Genomic DNA, 20940 nt, shown 5'->3' on the forward strand with positions numbered 1-20940 from the left:
AAGAGCTCAGAGACAGAATTGTGGCAAGGCACAGATCTGGCCAAGGTTACAAAAAGATTTCTGCTGCACTTAAGGTTCCTAAGAGCACAGTGGCCTCCATAATCCTCAAATGGAAGACGTTTGGGATGACCAGAACCCTTCCTAGAGCTGGCCGTCCGGCCAAACTGAGCTATCGGGGGAGAAGAGCCTTGGTGAGAGAGGTAAAGAAGAACCCAAAGATCACTGTGGCTGAGCTCCAGAGATGCAGTCAGGAGATGGGAGAAAGTTGTAGAAAGTCAACCATCACTGCAGCCCTCCACCAGTCGGGGCTTTATGACAGAGTGGCCCGACGGAAGCCTCTCCTCAGTGTAAGACACACGAAAGCCTGCATGGAGTTTGCTAAAAAACACCTGAAGGACTCCAAGATGGTGAGAAATAAGATTCTCTGGTCTGATGAGACCAAAATAGAACTTTTTGGCCTTAATTCTAAGCGGTATGTGTGGAGAAAACCAGGCACTGCTCATCACCTGTCCAATACAGTCCCAACAGTGAAGCATGGTGGTGGCAGCATCATGCTGTGGGGGTGTTTTTCAGCTGCAGGGACAGGACGACTGGTTGCAATCGAGGGAAAGATGAATGCGGCCAAGTACAGGGATATCCTGGACAAAAACCTTCTCCAGAGTGCTCTGGACCTCAGACTGGGCCGAAGGTTTACCTTCCAACAAGACAATGACCCTAAGCACACAGCTAAAATAACGAAGGAGTGGCTTCACAACAACTCCGTGACTGTTCTTGAATGGCCCAGCCAGAGCCCTGACTTAAACCCAATTGAGCATCTCTGGAGAGATCTAAAAATGGCTGTCCGCCAACGTTTACCATCCAACCTGACAGAACTGGAGAGGATCTGCAAGGAGGAATGGCAGAGGATCCCCAAATCCTGGTGTGAAAGACTTGTTGCATCTTTCCCAAAAAGACTCCTGGCTGTATTAGATCAAAAGGGGGCTTCTACTAAATACTGAGCAAAGGGTCTGAATACTTAGGACCATGTGATATTTCAGTTTTTCTTTTTTAATAAATCTGCAACAATGTCAACAATTCTGTGTTTTTCTGTCAGTATGGGGAGCTATGTGTACATTCATGAGGAAGAAGAATGAACCTAAATGATTTTAGCAAATGGCTGCAATATAACAAAGAGTGAAAAATTTAAGGGGGTCTCAATACTTTCCGTACCCACTGTATATATACATAGAGGTGCATCTCATAAGATTAGAATATCATTAAATTATTATTTTACTATTCAAAAAGTGAAACTCCTATATTTTATATAGATGTGTTACGCACAGAGTGATGTATTTCAAGCATTTCTTTCTTTTAATTTTGATGATTATGGCCTACAGCTATTGAAAACCCCAAATTCAGTATGTCCGAAAATTAGAATATTACATAAGACCAATAAAAAAAAAAAAGGATTTTTAATACAGAAATGTTGGCTTACCGAAAAGTATGTCCATGTACAGTATAGTATGCACAAAATACTTGGTCGGGGCAACTTTTGCATGAATTACTGCATCAATGCGGCGTAGCATGGAGGTGATCAGCCTGTGGCACTGCTGAGGTGTTATAGAAGCCCAGGTTGCTTTGATAGTGGTGTTCAGCTCATCTGCACTGTTGGGTTTGGTGTCTCTCATCTTCCTCTTGACAATACCCCACAGATTCTATATGGGGGTTTAGGTCAAGTGAGTTTGTTGGCCAATCAAACACAGTGATACCATGATCATTAAACCAGGCATTGGTACTTTTGGCAGTGTGGGCAAGTTGCAAGTCTTGTTGGAAATTAAATCAGCATCTCCATAAAGCTGGTCAGCAGAGAGAAGCATGAAGTGCTCTAGAATTTCCTGGTAGAGGGATGCACTGACTTTGGACTTGATAAAACACAGTGGACCAACACCAGCAGATGACATGGCTCCCCAAATCATCACTGACCGTGAAAACTTCACACTGAACCTCATGCAACTTGGATTCTGTGCCTCTCCACTCTTCATCCAGACTCTGGGAGCTTGATTTTCAAATGAAATGCAAAATTTTCCACAGTTCCTGATGATTGTTTATGTGTGTATGTACACAGTATGCTATTCACTTCTATATTCCATGAAAACCATTCTCATATATGGACAAACAGCACTTTTACAAGGCACACCAATGCATATATAAAATACAGCCAAAGCACCTACACTACAGTGCATTCTGGGCCATCTTACTGAATGGGCACGCTGGGCAGTTGCCCGGGGGGCCCCACCTACCCAGCCCCAGCCAAGCAATACTCCTGATTCCCTTGTGCGTCCCGCTGCCGGGCTTAGCAGGTGGCAAGCGCCTGTCAGCCCTGTGCTGCTGTCAGGCCACTTGGGCCGTGGAGGGGGAGCCGACAACTGCAGGCAGAAACAGGCACACACAGGACAGTCTGCCTCTTGTACGTGTGTGTGTGTTCACCGGACCCAGCCGCCAAACTTGAAAGCTGTCATTAGCCTGGCACTGCTGTACCAATAAATATCGCCTTATCGATAATTTGGATTTTTATTCTTGTGGGTGATTGTGTAGGCAGGGCCCCAGGGCACTGCATTGCCCGGAGCCCTTTAATGCTGAGTGCACTACCAGAAAAAATGGTGCATGTCCATTTTTGCTTGGATTGGCTGCCCTTTAAATGAATAGGCTGCCTTACCACACAACACAACATGCATTAACATGCATTGCTTAACACAACACAATGACTGCAAGTGAACAACAATAGATATATTGTATATTTATTGTAATGACTGTAAGGGAATAAACGGTTGTGGGCATTGATTGTGAATACAGAAGTTGTGTTATCTTCATCTACTGCCTGTCTGTGTACAGGTAAGTGGGTTTAGAGCCAAAACACTTAAAATGACAACATATCTAAAGCTAAAACTTTATTTATTTATTTTTTTCTATTTTTGGATAAAGTAGGCAAGGGTTAAAACCATGGTAATTGTTTTTTTTTTTTGCCATCTATGTCTTATTAGAGGGATTGTCATGGGAGCAAGTGTCCCCATTGGAAGAGTTTCCCTCTTTTCCTGTTCTGGTGGCAACTCAAGATTTAGGTTTTACCCTCGCTTTCATTCCCATTGACTTTATGTTTTATTTTTAGTTTTTTTTTTTTATGTATTTCTTTAAGTCATGTAAATATGAAATATTGTATATAATATTACGTATTTATTCCGACCACGTCGCCTGCAGTGTTTACTTCCATGCAGTTTAGAAAGTATAATTAGATCTACTGCTGTATTCAGGCAGACAGTTGAGTGACTTGGAGAAGAGACATACTTTTTTCCTCTTCTCTAGTTCATACATTTCTGTGTAGAGTACCAGTGAGGCTCAGTTCGCATTATGCATCGCACATGAACGCATAGAGGAGCGTTCCTGTTCAATTCACATGCGATTAAATACAATGCAATTTGAGCCCATTCATTTTGAATGAGCTCAGATCGCACTGCATCACTCCTAAAATAGTGCATGCACTTTTGGAAACCCACTACAACCAGATCGCATGCTACATTTATTTAATGCGATCGAGTGCAGGCAAAGGCACTGCGTTTGCGACTTGTGTTTGGGGTGTCATTAACCACTTGCCGACCAGCCGCCATACATATACAGCGGCAGGTCGGCTCGTTCCCGTAAAATGACGTACCTGTATGTCGCTTCGTAGGACTGCGAGTGGGGGCGCACATGCCCATTAGCCACAGGGGAAGCTGATCTGTGGGTCCAGCGGCCTCCATTGCCGCCAGGCACCCGCGATCGCTTCACGTGGAGACAGAATGGCGGTCTGCCGTTGTAAACAAGGCAGACCGCTGTTCTGTCAGCAATGAACACAGGACTCCTGTGTTCCTCCTATTTAGGAACACAGGTCCCTGTGTTCATTCCATATGCCCATCCCCCACACAGTTAGAAAGCACCCCCTAACTACACATCTAACCCTTTGATCGCCCCTGGTGTTAGCCCCTTCCCTGCTAGTTTCATTAGTACAGTAACAGTGCATATTTTTTGAACTGATTACTCTAGTAATGTCACTGGTCCCCCCCAAAAGTGTCAAAAATGTCAGTTAGGTGTCCGACCTGTCCGCCGCAATGTCGCTGTCCCGCTAAAAATCGCAGATCCCCGTCATTACTAGTAAAAAATAAAAATTACATAAATCTTTTCCCTAGTTTGTAGACGCGGAAACTTTTGCGCAAACCAATCAATATACACTTATTGGGATTTTTTTTACCAAAAATATGTGACAGAATACAAATTGGCCTAAAATGATGAAATTATTTGATTTTTATTTTTTTTTATTGGGAATGTTATATAGCAGAAAGTAAAAAATATTGTTTTTTTTTTTTTTTTTCAGAATTGTCGCTCCTGTTTTGTTTATAGCACAAAAAATAAAAATCGCAGAGGTGATCAAATACCACCAAAAGAAAGCTCTATTTGTGGGGCAAAAAGGACATAAATTTAATTTGGGTACAGCGCCGCCCGACTGCGCAATTGTCTGTTAAATTAACTTAGTGCCGAATCACAAAAAATGACCTGGTCATTAAGGGGAAAAACCTTCCGGTCCAAAAGGGGTTAACTTAACATTAACAACTGCTGCAGATCACAGGTTTCCTGCACCATGTTCTTGTGTGAATCTAGCCATAGAGACAGATATTCTGAACAGCTACTGCTGGGTGGTCTTATTAGGAAGCCCAGAATGCTGTAGATATAAAATATATATTAAGTATATTAAACGTATTTCTAAAATTAATCTTGTATAAACATTAAATGTTTTTTTAAAGTAAAAGAAAAGCTTAAGGGTCCTTTCACACGGTCCGTTCAGTTTTTTCATCCGCTCAGTGACTTTTTTTTTTTTTAAACGGACACGGATGCACTTTTTTATGGTCCGTTCCGTATGTCCGTTTTTCCTATGTCTATGGGATTGCTGATGTCAGCGGATGACACCGCTGACATCCCTTTTTGCGTCCATTCCGTTTCTTTAAACGGAAGAAAAAACGGGTTCTCTTCCGTTTCAAAAAACTGAACTGAACGGAATGGACACAAAACGGATTTGATCATCCGCTGACTTTCGCAATCCCATAGACATACATTATGTCCGTTTTTCATCAGCAAACGGATGGGATGAAAAACGGACATACCGAACGCCCGTGTGAAAGGACCCTCAAGGAGCTTGTTTGGCTGTACTTCACCTATGGATCGCAGGGGTGCAGTTCATTCTGCCTTCCTGTGACCCATTTTCAGCTGAAGCCCGTTGTCGGCTGACATCACAGAGGCGATCCAGGCTGGGGAAAGATCACGACCATATGGTCGGGAATCGGGATCCACCCACATGCCTGTACCAGCACCCAGCCTCTGGGAGTCTGAGCCAGCTGCTCTCTGCCCCTCCACAGCCAAGCGCTCCAGTGAGTGCAGGGGAGGGGGGGGGGGCAGAGAGCAGACAGTCACCAGCTCTCTGCTCACAGAGCACTGAGAACTGAGTGATCAGGGGTCTTTGATCGCTCGGTTCTCAGTCTTAGAGCCGGCGGGGGACAGATGCAGCATCGAACCAATGCTACATCCACCTAGGTATTATTTCAAATAAAAAAACAAAAAAAAAAACAAACTCCTTCAAGTCTAACTTTTGTTAAAAAGGTTAAATTGTTGGTACTCCCTCCTTCCCTCCTTCCCCCTGCAGTAGCCACTCACTGACACAGGGGAGCCAGAGCTGCAGGATTTCATGACCGGACCAAAGCGTATTAAAAAATGGTAAGTACACAGATCTTTTATACAGGTTAGCCAGGATAGATAGAAGGGGGGGGGGGGGGGGAGGGGGGACGGAACATTTTTAGACATAGATTGACTATTTTAAGTGCAAATAGTGTGAGAGCCTGAATTTTGTCCTGATATGAACCTCATGCAGTCTGCTACACAGCAACGCTCAGACTGGAAGAGGGAGGGGCAGCAATAGGATATTTTGCTGCAGTGCACATGTGCTTACAGTAGAAGAGAGCAGTATGAGTGATGACCTCATGGCACTTTATTGTCCGGTCTTTAGGCTGGGGTGTGATCTAGACTAAAGCCTGGTACATACTATTAGTTTTTCTTTTTTGTTCAACCCAGCAGGCTGAATGAAAAAAACTGAAAAGCTCAGGAAGAACCACTGTACTAACAATCCAATGTTAGTACAGCAATCTCCAATCTCCCCAACTGAGCTATTGTGTTCAGACAGGGGAGCTGCCCCCCTCCCCCCACCAGAACACCCCAGTCAGCGCCATTGGCTTTGAGCACTGATCGGATGCTGATCGGCAGACCTTTATTGTCGGACTGGCTGCCATATATACAGGCCGTTTTTTATTGAATGGACGGATGCCGCCCAACAGTCAGACCGTGTGTACGGCCCTTAGATTATGCTGCCATTGCAGTGGAGGTCCAGAACCTGGCATTGCTGGCTGGCTGGGGGACCCTAGTTATACAGAATTACAAATCTTTTGTAAAACAACTTTTTTTATTCACCTTTCACCAGTTTAGTGCATTAATAGCAGTGGATACTGGCTATTATTTATTAATTGTGGCTTTTTACTCTGGTAATATTGCAATAATTAATGTCCTCCATACTCTCCAGTAATATAAATCAGAACCAACATGCTTGCACCAATAATCATTGTAGAGTCCCATCAACCGAGATTAATCTTAAGATCTCTTCCCACATAAGCTGCACAGTCACAACTGGGTTAAAAAGTACATTAACCTGTCAATTCATCTATATGAATCGTGAACGACATTTGACAGCTATACTGTTCCGTCAAATTAAAATTTCATAGGCGTCTTCAACACTTAATGCTGATGTACATTTTAATCTGACAACCTGCAGCTTATTTTCAGAGATACAAGTAGCAGCAATACAAATGCTGCAGTGTTATGTTCTGTGTTAAAGGGACACTTTATTGCTATTACTATTATGACATTGTGGCACATCAGAGTCTACATAAAAAGAAGGTATTTTTATTGCATCAATTCTATCCTAAATAAAAAAAAATATATATATTATTAATATATAATTATTAATATATAATAATATAAAATATATATATATAGTGGGAAGAGCTATGCCATTTATACCAGGTCAACTGTCTGTCCAGAACTGCTGGTTTATAAGAGGGATACTACCTGATGATAATCCAAAGTGCATATACAGTATCTCACACCCCTCATATTTTTGTAAATATTTTATTATGTCTTTTCATGTGACAACACTGAAGAAATTACACTTTGCTGCGATGTAAAGTAGTGAGTATACAGCTTTTATAACAATGTAAATTTGATGTCCCTTCAAAATAACTCAACACACAGCCATTAAAGTGGAGTTCCACCCTAAAATTTTACTTTTGTCCATCTTCTTGTCCCGGGTCACCTGTAAAACAAATGGATACTCGCAATTTTTTTTTTAATTCACTTACCTTGTTTAGAAGATAATATACTCACCTTACTTCCTCTTCCTCCCTCTGCGGCCACGGCCTGTCATCACTTCCTGGCTTGCAATGATTCTTGGGAGCTGAACGTCATCGCTCCCAGGAATCAATGCGCCTGCACCGGCCCGACGTCCGTTCCGGTGCAGGGGCCGTCATACCTTGCTAAACAGCTTCTGGGCATGCCCAGAAGCTGTGCAGGGATGACGCTGCAGCCCCGGAAGTGACGGCGGGGCCGGCGCAGTGCATCGTGGGACCGAAGAGGATGGAAGAGGACGCAGAAGAGGATCGCGCTGGCTTCAAGCTGCCCACACCTGAGATGGCAGCGCTGGAGAAGACATTTTCAAGGTAAGTATTTCTTCTTGCAGGTAAGTGAGACCCGGGACAGTTCAGAGGCTATCCATTGTGGAATGCACTAGCCCTGACTGTCCCGGGGGTATTTTTATGTATTTTTTTTTTTTTAGGTGAAACTCCGCTTTAATGTGTGTAAACCGCTGGCAAGAAAAGTGAGTACAACCCTAAGTGAAACTGTCAAAATTGGGTCCAATTTGCCATTTTAACACCACGGTGTCATGTGACTCATTAGTGTTACAAGGTTTCAGGTGTGAATGGGGAGCAGGTGTGGTAAATTTGGTGTTATCGCTCTCACTCTCTCATACTGGCCACTGGAAGTTCAACATGGCACCGCATGGCAAAGAACTCTCTGAGGATCTGAAAAAAAGAATTGTTGCTCTACATAAAGATGGCCTAGACTATAAGAAGATTGCCAAAACCCTGAAACTGAGCTGCAGCACAGTGGCCAAGACTATACAGCAGTTTAACAGGACAGGTTCCACTCAGAACAGGCCTCACCATAGTCCAAAGAAGTTGGGTATACGTGCTCAGCGTCATATCCAGAGGTTGTCTTTGGGATATACAGTAGACATATGAGTGCTGCCAGCATTGCTGCAGAGGTTGAAGAGGTGGGGGGTCAGCCTGTCAGTGCTCAGACAAGAAAGCCTGCAGACAGTTTGCTGAAAACAAGCAGACTAAAGACCTGGATTACATGTCCTGTGGTCTGATGAGACCAAGATAAACTTATTTGGTTCAGATGGTTTCAAGCGTTTGTGGCGGCAACCAGGTGAGGAGTACAACGATATGTGTGTCTTGCCTACAGTCAAGCATGGTGGTGGGAGTGTCATGCTCTGGGGCTGCATAAGTGCTACTGGGGAGCTACAGTTCATTGAGGGAACAATGAATGCCAACATGTACTGTGACATACTTAAGCAGAGCATGATCCCCTCCCATCAGAGACTGGGCTACAGGGCAGTATTACAACATAACGACCCCAAACACACCTCCAGGACGTTCACTGCCTTGCTAAAGAAGCTGAGGGTAAAGTTGATGGACTGGCCAAGCATGTCTCCAGACCTAAACCCTATTGAGCATCTGTGGGGCATTTTCAAACGGAAGGTGGAGGAGCATACGGTCTCTAACATCCACCAGCTCCGTGATGTCATCATGGAGGAGTGGAAGAGGACTCCAGTGGCAACCTGTGAAGCTCTGGCGAACTCCAGGCCCAAGAGAGTTAAACCAGTGCTGGAAAATAATGGGGGCCACACAAAATATTGACACTTTGGGCCCAATTTGGACATTTGCACGTAGGGATGTACTTACTTTTGTTGCCAGAGGTTTAGTCATTAATGACTGTGTGTTGAGTATTTTGAGGGGACAGCAAATTTAAACTGCTATACAAGCTGTACACTTATTACTTTACATTGTAGCAAAGTGTCATTTCTTCAGTGTTGTCACATGAAAATATATAAATCAAGTATTTACAAAAATGTGAGGGGTGTACTCACTTTTTTGAGATACTGTAGCTTTTTTCCAGCCTTATTGGCCATTATCTTCACAGTATGTAGAAAGAACGTCTTCTAAAGAGTAGAGTTAGGGGTGCAGACTGCTGTTTCAGGCTTCATTGGCACAGTGTGCGTACTCCATCTCTAGTAGGGTTTGCAGGTTCAACAAGGAAGTCAGGTTATGGTAAGGTACAGATTCTTCTAGTGCAGTGATCCCCAAACTGTATGTAGCCCTTTGCTTGCCTTTATCTGGCCCTGACATGAAGGGGCACTATTCCTCTTTCTGACACAAACAATGGGGAAGTATTTTTCACACTGAAACCAATGATGGGGTTCCATTCCTCCCACTGATACTATCTATGGGACACTAACTATAGGGTACTGTTTCTCCCAATGACACCAATGATGGTGCACTATTCCCCCCCCCCACTGACACCAATCACGGGGCACTGTTCCTCTCACTGACACCAATGATGGGGCACTATTTCTTCCACAGACACCAACTATAAGGGCACTATTCCTCCCTCTGATACCAATGAAAGGACACTATTTCTCCCACAGACACCATCTATAAGGTCACTGTTCCTCCCGTTGACACCAGTGATGGGCCACTATTCCTTCCACTGACACAAACAATAGGGGATAATTCCTCCCAATGACATCAACGAAAGGGCACAATTTGTTCTACTGATACCAACAGTGGGGTGAAATTCCTTCCCCTGACACTAACATGGGGCACAATTCCTCCCACTAGTACCAACAATGGGGCACAATTCCTACTATTAACAGCACAATTCCTCCCACCGACTGCAACGATAAGGGACAATTCCTCCCACTGACAGCAATGATGGGGCACTAGTCCTTCCTCTCACTGACCACTAACTTTGGGGCTTTTGTTACTCCCACTCACCACCAACCTTGTAGCATTTTTTTTTTCCTGACCACTGAGCCTTTGAGACATTCTTTTGTCCAGTTGTGACCACTTATGCTAAAGCGTTTTCTACTCCTGCTGCCTACAGTCGGGTTCCCCTAAAGTGTGAAGGACAGTGAACTGCCCCTTTATTTAGAAGATCTGGGGATACTCTGCTTTTATGGGTTTCTTCAATAAGGCAAAACAATGAAAGAGAAGAGAAGTTATAATGTGGGAGTTCTATAACCCACAGTAACTAATAAGAAAACATCTCTTAAAGCGGAGTTCCAGCCACAGAATCTTTTTTTTTTTTTTTTTTTTTATGTCCCCCAAACAGTGACCCTCCGACCTCTATATATCCGCTAATCCTGTTTTATACAGTGAAATAATATTTTTGCAAGCAAAAAATCTTACTTTTTAAAATTTCTGCAGAGCGCCGCCATCTTTGTGCTGGTTCGTCGAGTCCGCTGTGGGGAAATGTGTGCCCTGCTTCCTGGTTGTAGTGGGCGGAGGCCGGTGAATCCAGCGCAAAATCTCGTGCATGCTCAGTACTATGCGATTGGCATAGTATAGGGATGCCTATCATCGCGTTATTTCCTGTTTGGAAAAAACGCAATGAGAGGAGCGGCCGGCCGCCTATTGCATCCTGGGAGCGACGAGTAAGAGCTCCCAGGACGCATTGCGGGACAGGAAGTGACAGAGCGGGCCGCGGGCCGAGCAAGGAGGAAGTGGATGTAAAGGTGAGTATATTATCCTCTGTTAAAAGGTAAATAAAAAAAAAAACCCGGGAATATCCAATTCTGGCTCATGGAAGGATAAGGAAGCGGATGCCGTAAAATGTAAAGGCATGATTTTCTGCCTGGAACTCCGCTTTAAAGTGTATGTAAAGCCATAACGCAGTAAATACAAATGTTATCCAGATAGTCTGACATAAAATTTTGATCTTTTTTTTTTTTTTGTCGTGGGTGTCCGGATCTTGTCAGTGGAGACTCCAGATCCCGCCTTTGCAGCTTTTCAGCAACATATCACGTCTAATTGTGATCTGTTACTAACTGCAATAAGTCAACAGTAGATCACCATATAGGTGATCCGTTACTACAGAGCAAGGCAAAACAGACGCATATTACCTGCTACAAAGTGCTCCTATAGAGTGGTCTGTAGCCAAATCAGAAACCCAGGAGCTGATCGTGGATTGCATTTTTATGGACTGTGGTAATAAATGATATAAACTCACACAGTTATTGCACCTTACTATAACACATTGGCAAGTTATAATTTCCCTTTAATCATTTGAAATTATTTAGTTCCCCTTTTGTGCTTTTCCAATCCATTGAAATGTATTACTGCATGCAGTTGATGGGCAGAATTTCAATTATTAATGGATGTTGCATTAGGATAGCCCAATCAAAAAAATGTCCCTGTTCCATCTTTAAGCAATGCAAACTATGATGCACAGCATGTGAAGGATATAGTACTTGTAAATGAATTGCACCATAACACACAGTACCAGGCATTCACACTCATTGCAGTAGCATGCATTTGCCACTTATTATTGTAATGGAACCATGTAGCACTGAGACAAGAGAACTATTGTACTGTTACAGTGTTACTTTAAACAGATGATATCCTGTAACATGCCCCGTCCATTTGTCTGCCTTCTCTTTCTGACGCTCTTCAGTCGAATTTGCTGTGCTTTTTATCTACGCATCATTTTTATTCCTAATCAAACTACAGTAGCTTGAAAGAGCACTTTAGAAAATCTCTCCTGCATCTCACATAATGCCACAAGAATTGACCTATTTAAATTAGGACAAAAAAGTACTTTGTGTCAAGCAGTATGGAAAAAATGTTCACCTCACATTCGTCTCCCCATCGTATCGTGGCGTAATGGTAAATGGAAGCTTTTCATGATCGCTGTGTTAGATGGCGATTATCTACCCATGCAAACACGTCTATAAAGGACATGAGTTTTGTTTAAGCAATGATACAGATAAAACAACCTCTAGACAGAGGGAAAAAAAAAAGGTTCATTTTTATTATATGCTCAGGAGATGCTTGTGTTCGCCTGGTAGCATATTTCTGGGAAATATTTTTTTTTTCCCTTTAAAGGAACCTGCCAACAGAGAGATAGGTAAGCTGTTGTAGCTGACTTGTTTTTGAAAGTGTAAATTATAGAGTTGAAATCTTGGATTCATTACTTAGTGAGACACTGACTGGATACTTAAAGAAGAATTTCAGGTATGGATATTTTATGCATGGTTACATTGTTTAGCTTAGACCAATGTAACTGTATATACTATACCTGGCCAATCTCCCTGAAAGCTGTAAATCACTGAAGTATACACCACCACTCCAGTGATCTCCACTTGTTCTGAGTCCCATGCCAAGTGGCTGCCTTGCTGCACTCTAAACAAAGGAGGTCGGCCACTTGGCGCAGGCACCATTCAGAGAATGCTTTCCATTTTTTCCACCTTCTCCAATCAGAGATTGCTTTGCATTCATTCATAAAATGCAGCCGCTTGTCACCAGACCCAGAAGCAAGTGGAGATCACTGGAGTAGCAGTCTCTACTTCAGTGATTTCCAGCATCGCTCAGGTATAGTATGTGCATACGTAGTTAGATTGGTCCAAGCTGGACTAATCTAACTATGTATAAAATATCCTTACTTGGAATTCATCTTTAATATTTTCAAACTCATTTTAGGACAGTAACTCGCTAAATATTGAAGAAAAATTAGGATAATATCCTAGGCCATGAACCATCAAAATCAAATCAAATTTTGTATGTTGTTAGTTGGTGCTGGGGGCCTGGAACTTTGAACCAAAAATAAATGTGGACACAAAGCACACTTTTATCACACTCATCAACTTGCCCCTAAGACTTATCCCCACCCTAACACTTAGGCCGGGTTCACATATGTGTGGCTGCGGTTTCCAGCCAGGAGTCTGGTGCGTTCCTGTTTACCAGTTCAGGTGCGATTCAGGTCCAAATTTTTGCCTGAATTTGCACCTGAACCGGACCCAAAAAGGCACAGGACCCTTTCGACATTTGAACTGCAGCCACACCGGGCATGTGTAAACTTGCTCCATGTGAATATTCAAAGAAAACTCACCCATTCATCCATGTCTACATGCTTTATTTTGCCGAGAAATCACTTTGAAAAATACCTCCTAGCATTTCTCGCTGTGGCCATCTTGGCTAAGGGCAGATGATTCATGTAGCATTTACTTCCTGGAATCCAACTGCCCTAAAGCTCAGACATGCAGGCAGGAGGGTGTGCCTGAAACCCCTCCTAAAGCCTCCTGGGATGTATGAGATAATTTGCCCAGGCATGGAAACCAGGAACTAACTGAAGAAATGTAAAAAAAAAAAAAGTTTAAAACAAGTAAACTTGATATACTTTCCTATCTATTTACTAATGCTAGCAGAGTGAGTGAAGTTCCACTTTAACAGCTAAATCTTGGCCTAAATCCAGCTATAACTTCCCTGTTCCCAAATAAGACCATGCATATTAACTTTTACTTATTTGTAAACTATGAATTTAAGCTGAACTCTAAGCAGATATAAAAGACACAAAATAATGCAGCTCTATATTCATCATACATGTGTTTTTGAAATGCAAGCAGTCTTAGCAGCTGACTTTGACTTGGCATTAGTCCTTTGCAGCCCCCTGTACATTAGAGCTCAGGGTTACGTAGTTAATCAAGTTGAAAAAAGTTTATCTAGTTCAACTAATAGAAAAAATATACGCAATCCTATACCCACAGTTGATCCATAGGATGGCAAAAAAGCATGATCCAATTTGCTCTAGCGGGGAAGCAAAAAAATTGCTTCCAGATCCCTCAGAAGACAATTGGATATTCACTAGCTCAACTATTCCTGGGTGGGAAAAGGAGAAGCAGTTGTAGCAAACAGAAAAAAGCCGCTCAGGTGAGGCAAGACACTCCGGTGGCGGTCGGATCTGTCATCCAGGAATCAAGTGTTTGAAGAGAAAAATTGACCGCACTCTGGAGTAAGTGAACTGGTTATGAGTAAGCGACCAATAGAGCTGTGAAACGCGTCAACCTGTCCCATGTCTGTGTGATGCACCTGTGTATTTGAGTTTATGGGAATAAATATCTCCAGTTCACTTACCCCAGAGTGTGGTCATTTTTTCTCTTCAAACACTTAAAAGGAGAAGCAGCAGAAGCATAACAGAGTAACCGGTAACCGAGAGATACTGTAAGCATATCGTTGTGCTGCTTCTCTTTCACTGAGCAGTCACAGGCTGGGGATGGGTCCATGACAGCCTATGCTAAAAAATGGGTTAAATGATGCTGGCTGTTGTTCAAAATGAAAACTGAGAGAAAACCTAGTAGTGGAAATGTCTAAAATGTCATTGCATCCTGTATCCTTAATAGTACCCTTTACTGGGAGCATTTGAACTCAATAATTTGGAGGGGTGCTTTATGGTGTACCGTATTCCAATACATAAATTAGCAGATTAAGTACTATGAATCAGATTTTATACATTTAATTTGTAAAGACATCCACATATAAGAATTTACACCAAAAAGTTCTTCACATTTATTGTTTTTTCTTTTTATAGACGTCTTGCTGGCCAACCAGGAAATACCACGTTGCTTACATGGCTGGGAGGAGTCTTGGAATATACAGACATGTCTGATGAATTGCAGCCATACACAGCATATGAATACTGTGTCATTGCACAAAATAGTGTGGGTTCTGTGGAAAGCCCTTGGTCTTTAATTCGTACACTGGAAGCTGCTCCAGAAGCTATTCAACCACCCAATGCAAAAGCCACAAGTGCTTTTTCCTTGTTTCTAAGTTGGGCCGCTCCTTCAATACCCCATGGTATCATAATGAAGTATGTAATCATTTATGGTCCTGGCACAAAGGATCCAACTTCCACCAAAGCCACTGAAACAACGCTGACAGTACCGGTAAGATTTATTTTGTGTAAATGATACATAAAAAAGTTACTTTATATTATAACTATACTTGACATTCTGATTTTGATCAAGAGTGTTCTATGCCTTATTTTTGAAGCATGTATGATGTGGCTCAGTACAAAGACAATTTATTGTGCCCATTGATATTGGATATTCTTTCCACAATCTCTGCAGACATCCCCTGGCTGGCCCTCCGTGAGGAAAGAACCAACTGGCTTTGTTGGGTTTTATGGCCAGTTGCTATTATTTTTTCCAAAAAAGTGGAAAATGTCTACTGAGTACTGAATGCCCCCCTTGCCCTCTCTCTCTTAAATTGGCACAGACTGGCCATATTCCAAGCATGCATAAATGGATTTCCCAATAAGACACCTATTTTGGCTGCTTCATTCCACCACCATCCCAAAATACAAAATTCATGACCTAATTTGTGAGCTAATCTTAGCCCGTGCTATTTAGGACAGATTCTACAGTGGAAGAATTTTAGACATAATTAAGACAGACAAAGATGTGAATTTTGTTTTTTTCTGTTTTGTGTCCAGTTTGTCCCCAGGGGCATTCTGTAGAGGGATTATAGTGGAAGAGAGCTAGCCTTGTACAAGAGGGCACCAAAGGGCCTGTAGAGGGTCTCTGGCAATTTTATGTGCACATTTACCCAGGAGATTCTTTCCAGCCATAGTACACTGTGTGAACAGCAGGTATAGACAGGCCATAAAGGGTTTTTTTTTTTTAATGTAAGACAACTCCCTCACTATAAAATTAGGCAGTTGAAAATGCCTCCTGAGACCCAGTCTGTTTGGACAATGTTACAGCCTGTTGACCTGGTAAATTCCTTAGGCGACTTCAACCCAAACTCAGAATGTAATCCAATGTAGGTTATTCCAGACTTTGCAGGTTAAAAGGATGTTATCTGAGTATTTCATGAAGGTGAAAGAACATGACAGAACAATAAGCTTTCTTTCTTCTCGGGGAAGTTCTTTACCCCATTTGAACAAAAAATAAAAGGGACTAGAGAGCATGGGAAAGCAGGGAGCATCTAACAGGAGACTGTATTATGTACGCACAATAAAAGGGAAGAAAAAATGTTATGTACCAAGGCACAAAACATAACAATAAACAATAAAATGGACTGATGGTGGCAGCACACCCCCAACCTGATAAGATACCACTATACTAAACATGTGGCGGCACTCCAATTACAATAACATATCAATAAAGCTCATGAACAAACATAATCCCTGTCATTTGGACCTGAAATATAAAAAGAGGGGAAGAACAAGAAACTACAAATAAATGTAGAATGTAGAAGTCCTAAGAATAGTGACATTTGTGATGAGTCTTCATAAGTGTAGAATTGAAACAGACAGAGTAATGTTTGCCAGTACAGTACACTACAATATACGCAAATAATTTCTTTAAAAGTGGCAAGACTTTCATAGTCCCCTCGTGGCAAAGATCCAGTGAATCCTCTAGTTCTAGGCTCTAATAACCTCGCGACGTGGCCATCTTTTTGATGTTCTACTTTCAACTTTTGAAGAAAGGAAAGTCCTTGCACGATCGCTGGGCCAGAAAATTCTGACAAGTCCCTTTGGCTGTTTTCTGCTAACTGTATTTCAGGTACATTGACTGAGTTGTCAGTTGTGTTGGCTTGTATATCTATATAAGTGAATTCTTGATCATCTGAAGAAAATGCAAGCTTAATGCTCTCAATGGCAGGCTAGAGTGTAGTTTGTGTGCACCAGTTTTAGTAAATTACCCCCACTGCTGAACAATCATCACGTAGTACTGTGCCTGCCTGTGGCAGCCTTATTCATTCCTGTGATGGTGTTCACCGTCACTGGGAGTGAAAGACAGATAATTAATGGTTTGAATTGCTTCAGAGGGGACAGTAATATTTATCAGCAATATCTTCATATAGAAATATTAAGATTTAATCCCACTTTACACTGGGAGACTTAGACTGTTATAGACCATTGCCATGAAGTCCGACTCCTAAATAATGCGTGTATTCCATGTCCCTCCATGCCAGACAGGTTTCCCTATTGTCTGTGTACTGAAATGGAATGTGGATTGTGCCTGTCACATTGTTAAATGTTAATGACCTCACATTGTTCGGTCCAGATGGCTAGATAATTCGTTTAGGTTAATTCTGTTCCTGTATACACTTTCATCTGCATATAATAATTTAATCAGCCAGAGGGGATGGATTGTGTACACTGTATGGGAATGACTGAGTGTAAAACACCGTTTCTATTGGATTGTGAATGTCATGTCCTGTTCCCAACAAGGTCCACCTGGGCGGTAGCCTTGTGGGGGAAAACTGTATAAAAGAGCAGCTGTACCATTAAAGTTTGAGTTCTATTTCACCCTCAATCTAGAGCCCTGTCTCTCATTTGGGGAACATGCTTGCAAGGGATTGCTATGCTCTTTATACTCCCTTGGATAATCACTAAGCTCTTGTAAGAGCTTGTTCCTGCTTTACTCTCTGGGGAAAGAGAGGTTCGCCCACTGGAACCTGGAGCCTTGTCATAGAGCCAGGGTGGGTAGGAGGCTGCGGGACCCCAACCAAGCTGCGGCGGTTCGTGGGGACTGATTTTGTTATGGTGTCTGGTGGAGTGCTTGTAGCCCTCGGGAAGCACTAGGAGCTTCCATCAACGGAGGTACCCAGTTGGGTGCCAGCTGATTCATTACAATTCCTATGAGAAAGATGTACTCCAAGCCACCACCAACAGCACAATTTGTCCATAGGAATGAATGAAGCTGCACATGCCATATAAAGTGGCCATTATTCAGGGGAAAGGCTGTGTGTTTCGCTTGGGGTGGGGTGCAGTAAATATTGCTGAATCAGAGCTGAAAGTAAAAAAACAGGTGGACATCTCCCAGGTAGGGAAAGTACAGTTGTACTTTAGAGCCAGTGATAGGCTTACAAGAACAGTTTGAAATTTAGACATGATCCAACTGACCTGAGTCTACTGAGTCTAGCAGCTTGATTGGCTTTCTCAGTAACATACACTATATTACCAAAAGCCTTGGGGCGCCTGCCTTTACACGCACATGAACTTTAATGGCAACCCAGTCTTAATTTGTAGTGTTCAATATTGAATTGGCCAACCCTTTGCAGCTATAACAGCCGTAACTCTTCTGGGAAGGCTGTCCACAAGGTTTAGGAGTGTGTCTATGGGAGTGTTTGACCATTCTTCCAGAAGCGCATTAGTTAGGTCAAGCACTGATGTTGGCGAGAAGGCCTGGCTCGCAGTCTCCACTCTAATTCCCCAAGGTGTTCTATCGGGTTGAGGTCAGGACTCTGTGCAGGCCAGTCAACTTCCTCCACCCCAAACTCTTTCATCTATGTCTTTATGGACCTTGCTTTGTGCACTGGTCCAAATCATTTGGTGGAGAGGGGATTATGGTGTGGAGTTGTTTTACAGGAGTTGGGCTTGGTTCCAGTGAAGGGAGCTCTTAAGACATCAGCATACCAAGACATTTTGGACAATTTCATGCTCCCTTTACTTTTCCAACATGACTGCGCACCAGTGTACAAAGCAAGGTCCATAAAGACATGGATGAATGAATTTAGGGTGGAGGAACTTGACTGACCCACACAAAGTCCTGACCTCAACCTGATAGAACACCTTTGGGATAATTTAGATCAGAGACTGCGAGCCAGGCCTTTTCATCCAACATCAGTGGTTTACCTCACAAATACGCTTCTGGAAGAATGGGCAAACATTCCCATAGATACACTCCTAAACCTTGTGGACAGTCTTCCCAGAAGAGTTGAAGCTGTTACAGCTGCAAATGGTGGGCCAACTCAAAATTGAACCCTACGGACTAAGACTGGGATGCCATTAAAAGTCATGTGCGTGTAAAGGCAGGCGCCCCAATACTTTTGGTAATATAGTGTAAACAGCACACAAATACAGTCAGAGGAAGAGTACTGATTGGACACTTGATCTGTTTTTCTCCCTCCAAGATTGGTCAGCCAGAGTTGTCTATATACAGTATATATATATATATATATATATATATATATATATATATATATATATATACTGTATATATGTATATATATATATATATAATTGTTGCTTGTTATGGCTACAAACAATCAGAACAGGCCACTGCTGCCTCATCTCTTTGGGTGCCTCTATTCTACAATTCTTTGCTGTGTATTCCCTCGGTATCTGTTTTATTTATTATTTATTCTGAACTTTATGGCTCGCCATTCAGACGGCTTATCCCTCTATAAGTGATTTTAGTCTTACAGAGACTTAGCTGTATTTTGCCTGTGTATTTCCTGCCCTGGATCTTGGAATAATGGAATAAAAGATTTTCATAGTGCCAGGAATTGAGTTGTGATTGAACCTGAATTAAGATCTTGGCTGGTTTTCCCTTCTGCATTTATGAAGTCTGAACAGAAAACGCTAAGTCTATAACGTGTGATAAGAAAGTCTGATTTCACCTCGGTATTGCTAAATGATTCCAGCCTAGTGGAGAAATGTGGATTAATGTGTCATACAGGGATGAATCTAATGTCTCTTATAGGGATATAGGAACATTGCTCGTTCATATTGCTGACATTTGTCATTTACTCAGTGGAACATCATGGTATTTTTGATGTTTTTTCAGATTTACACTTGATCAGCTTCTTTGAAAATAATCTTATCAATTTGTATTACATTGTAAACAACTTGTTTCTGTGACCAATTTATAAACATATATATGCATATGACTAGGGCTTTTTTTCCACACCCTCCAAAACCGCATGAAATAGTGGGTGTGGTCAAATGTCACTAATAGTGGGAGGGTCTGAAAGGGGCATTAAATACCTGGAGTGCATAGTACAGTGCATAGTAAGTAGAGTCAGAGTTTTGAGGAAGTTACACACAAAGTTCAGAGTTGCGCTAGGGCCAGGGTTCAGGGGTACGTTATGTACATAGTGAAGAGTTCAGGGGCGGGCTACACGCAGAGTTCAGCCTTTTTCCACAGCTGCTTACCTCTGCATCCCACATTTACATCTCATTTTCACCCCTTTTCTTCTCTAGTACCTCCTCACACACTGTAGGTGCAAGAAGAAGTAAGGATGTCTGTGTCCACACTGCACTCTGGGCACCTGCATCTCCCTTGTCCCCATCCTGTGTTTAGTGGGAGCTGCTTAGGAGATCAGATCGGTGGAAGTCATTGGGGGACAGGTCATCCCTTGTAAACACAGAAGCCAGACTTCTGTGTTTACAAGTGATAGTGGTGAGCAGGCATCAGAGTCCCTGAGCCAGAGATGGTGGAACTGAGTTCCACTAAGTTCCAGAAAAAAAAAAGCCCTGCGATATGACACATCTGCCTATTTCATATGCAAGCTTTGCTTTCTGCTTGCATAGCCTTTATGCTTTTAGGCAGAGTGCATAAATCTCCTAATGATGGAGGCAAAGTGACCCTGTCTTCGATCTGACATCTGTGATAAGGCTTTAATCTGTAAAGAAGACTGAATGCTTACCTCTTCTGCCCACACCTCCAAACACCACTCCTATCGGTAAAAGTGGTTCCCCAAAATTTGCTAGGAAACAAACACTCCTAGAAGTATCATTCTTCAGATGTCCCCTGCAGCTCTCAATGGTTCTTCCTGCTGACCTTCATACCACTACTGTCTCTTGTAATGGGTGGAGGTCACCAGGAGGAACCATTGAGAGCTGCATGGGAGGCAGGTCATGCCATGTGAAGCAGAGATACAGAAGCCAGTGGGTCAGAATAATAGCCAGTGAAACGTATTTTCA

The 20940-nt window shown here is 42.6% G+C and overlaps 1 protein-coding gene across 1 annotated transcript in view; it reads left to right on the plus strand.

Moving 5' to 3' along the window:
• The window catches only part of USH2A (usherin), a gene marked incomplete at its 5' end in the record, with an annotated part of 1334617 nt that overhangs the window by 1149091 nt on the left and 164586 nt on the right, over positions 1-20940 (plus strand). Inside the window, one exon of the mRNA XM_082250984.1 lies at positions 14812-15166. Coding sequence (XP_082107110.1) covers positions 14812-15166 — 355 coding nt within the window. The remainder of the gene's footprint in view (positions 1-14811; positions 15167-20940) is intronic.

The sequence above is a fragment of the Pelophylax lessonae genome, assembly GCF_965119305.1.
Source record: "Pelophylax lessonae genome assembly, chromosome: 3".
In the NCBI taxonomy this organism is placed as follows: Eukaryota; Metazoa; Chordata; class Amphibia; order Anura; family Ranidae; genus Pelophylax; species Pelophylax lessonae.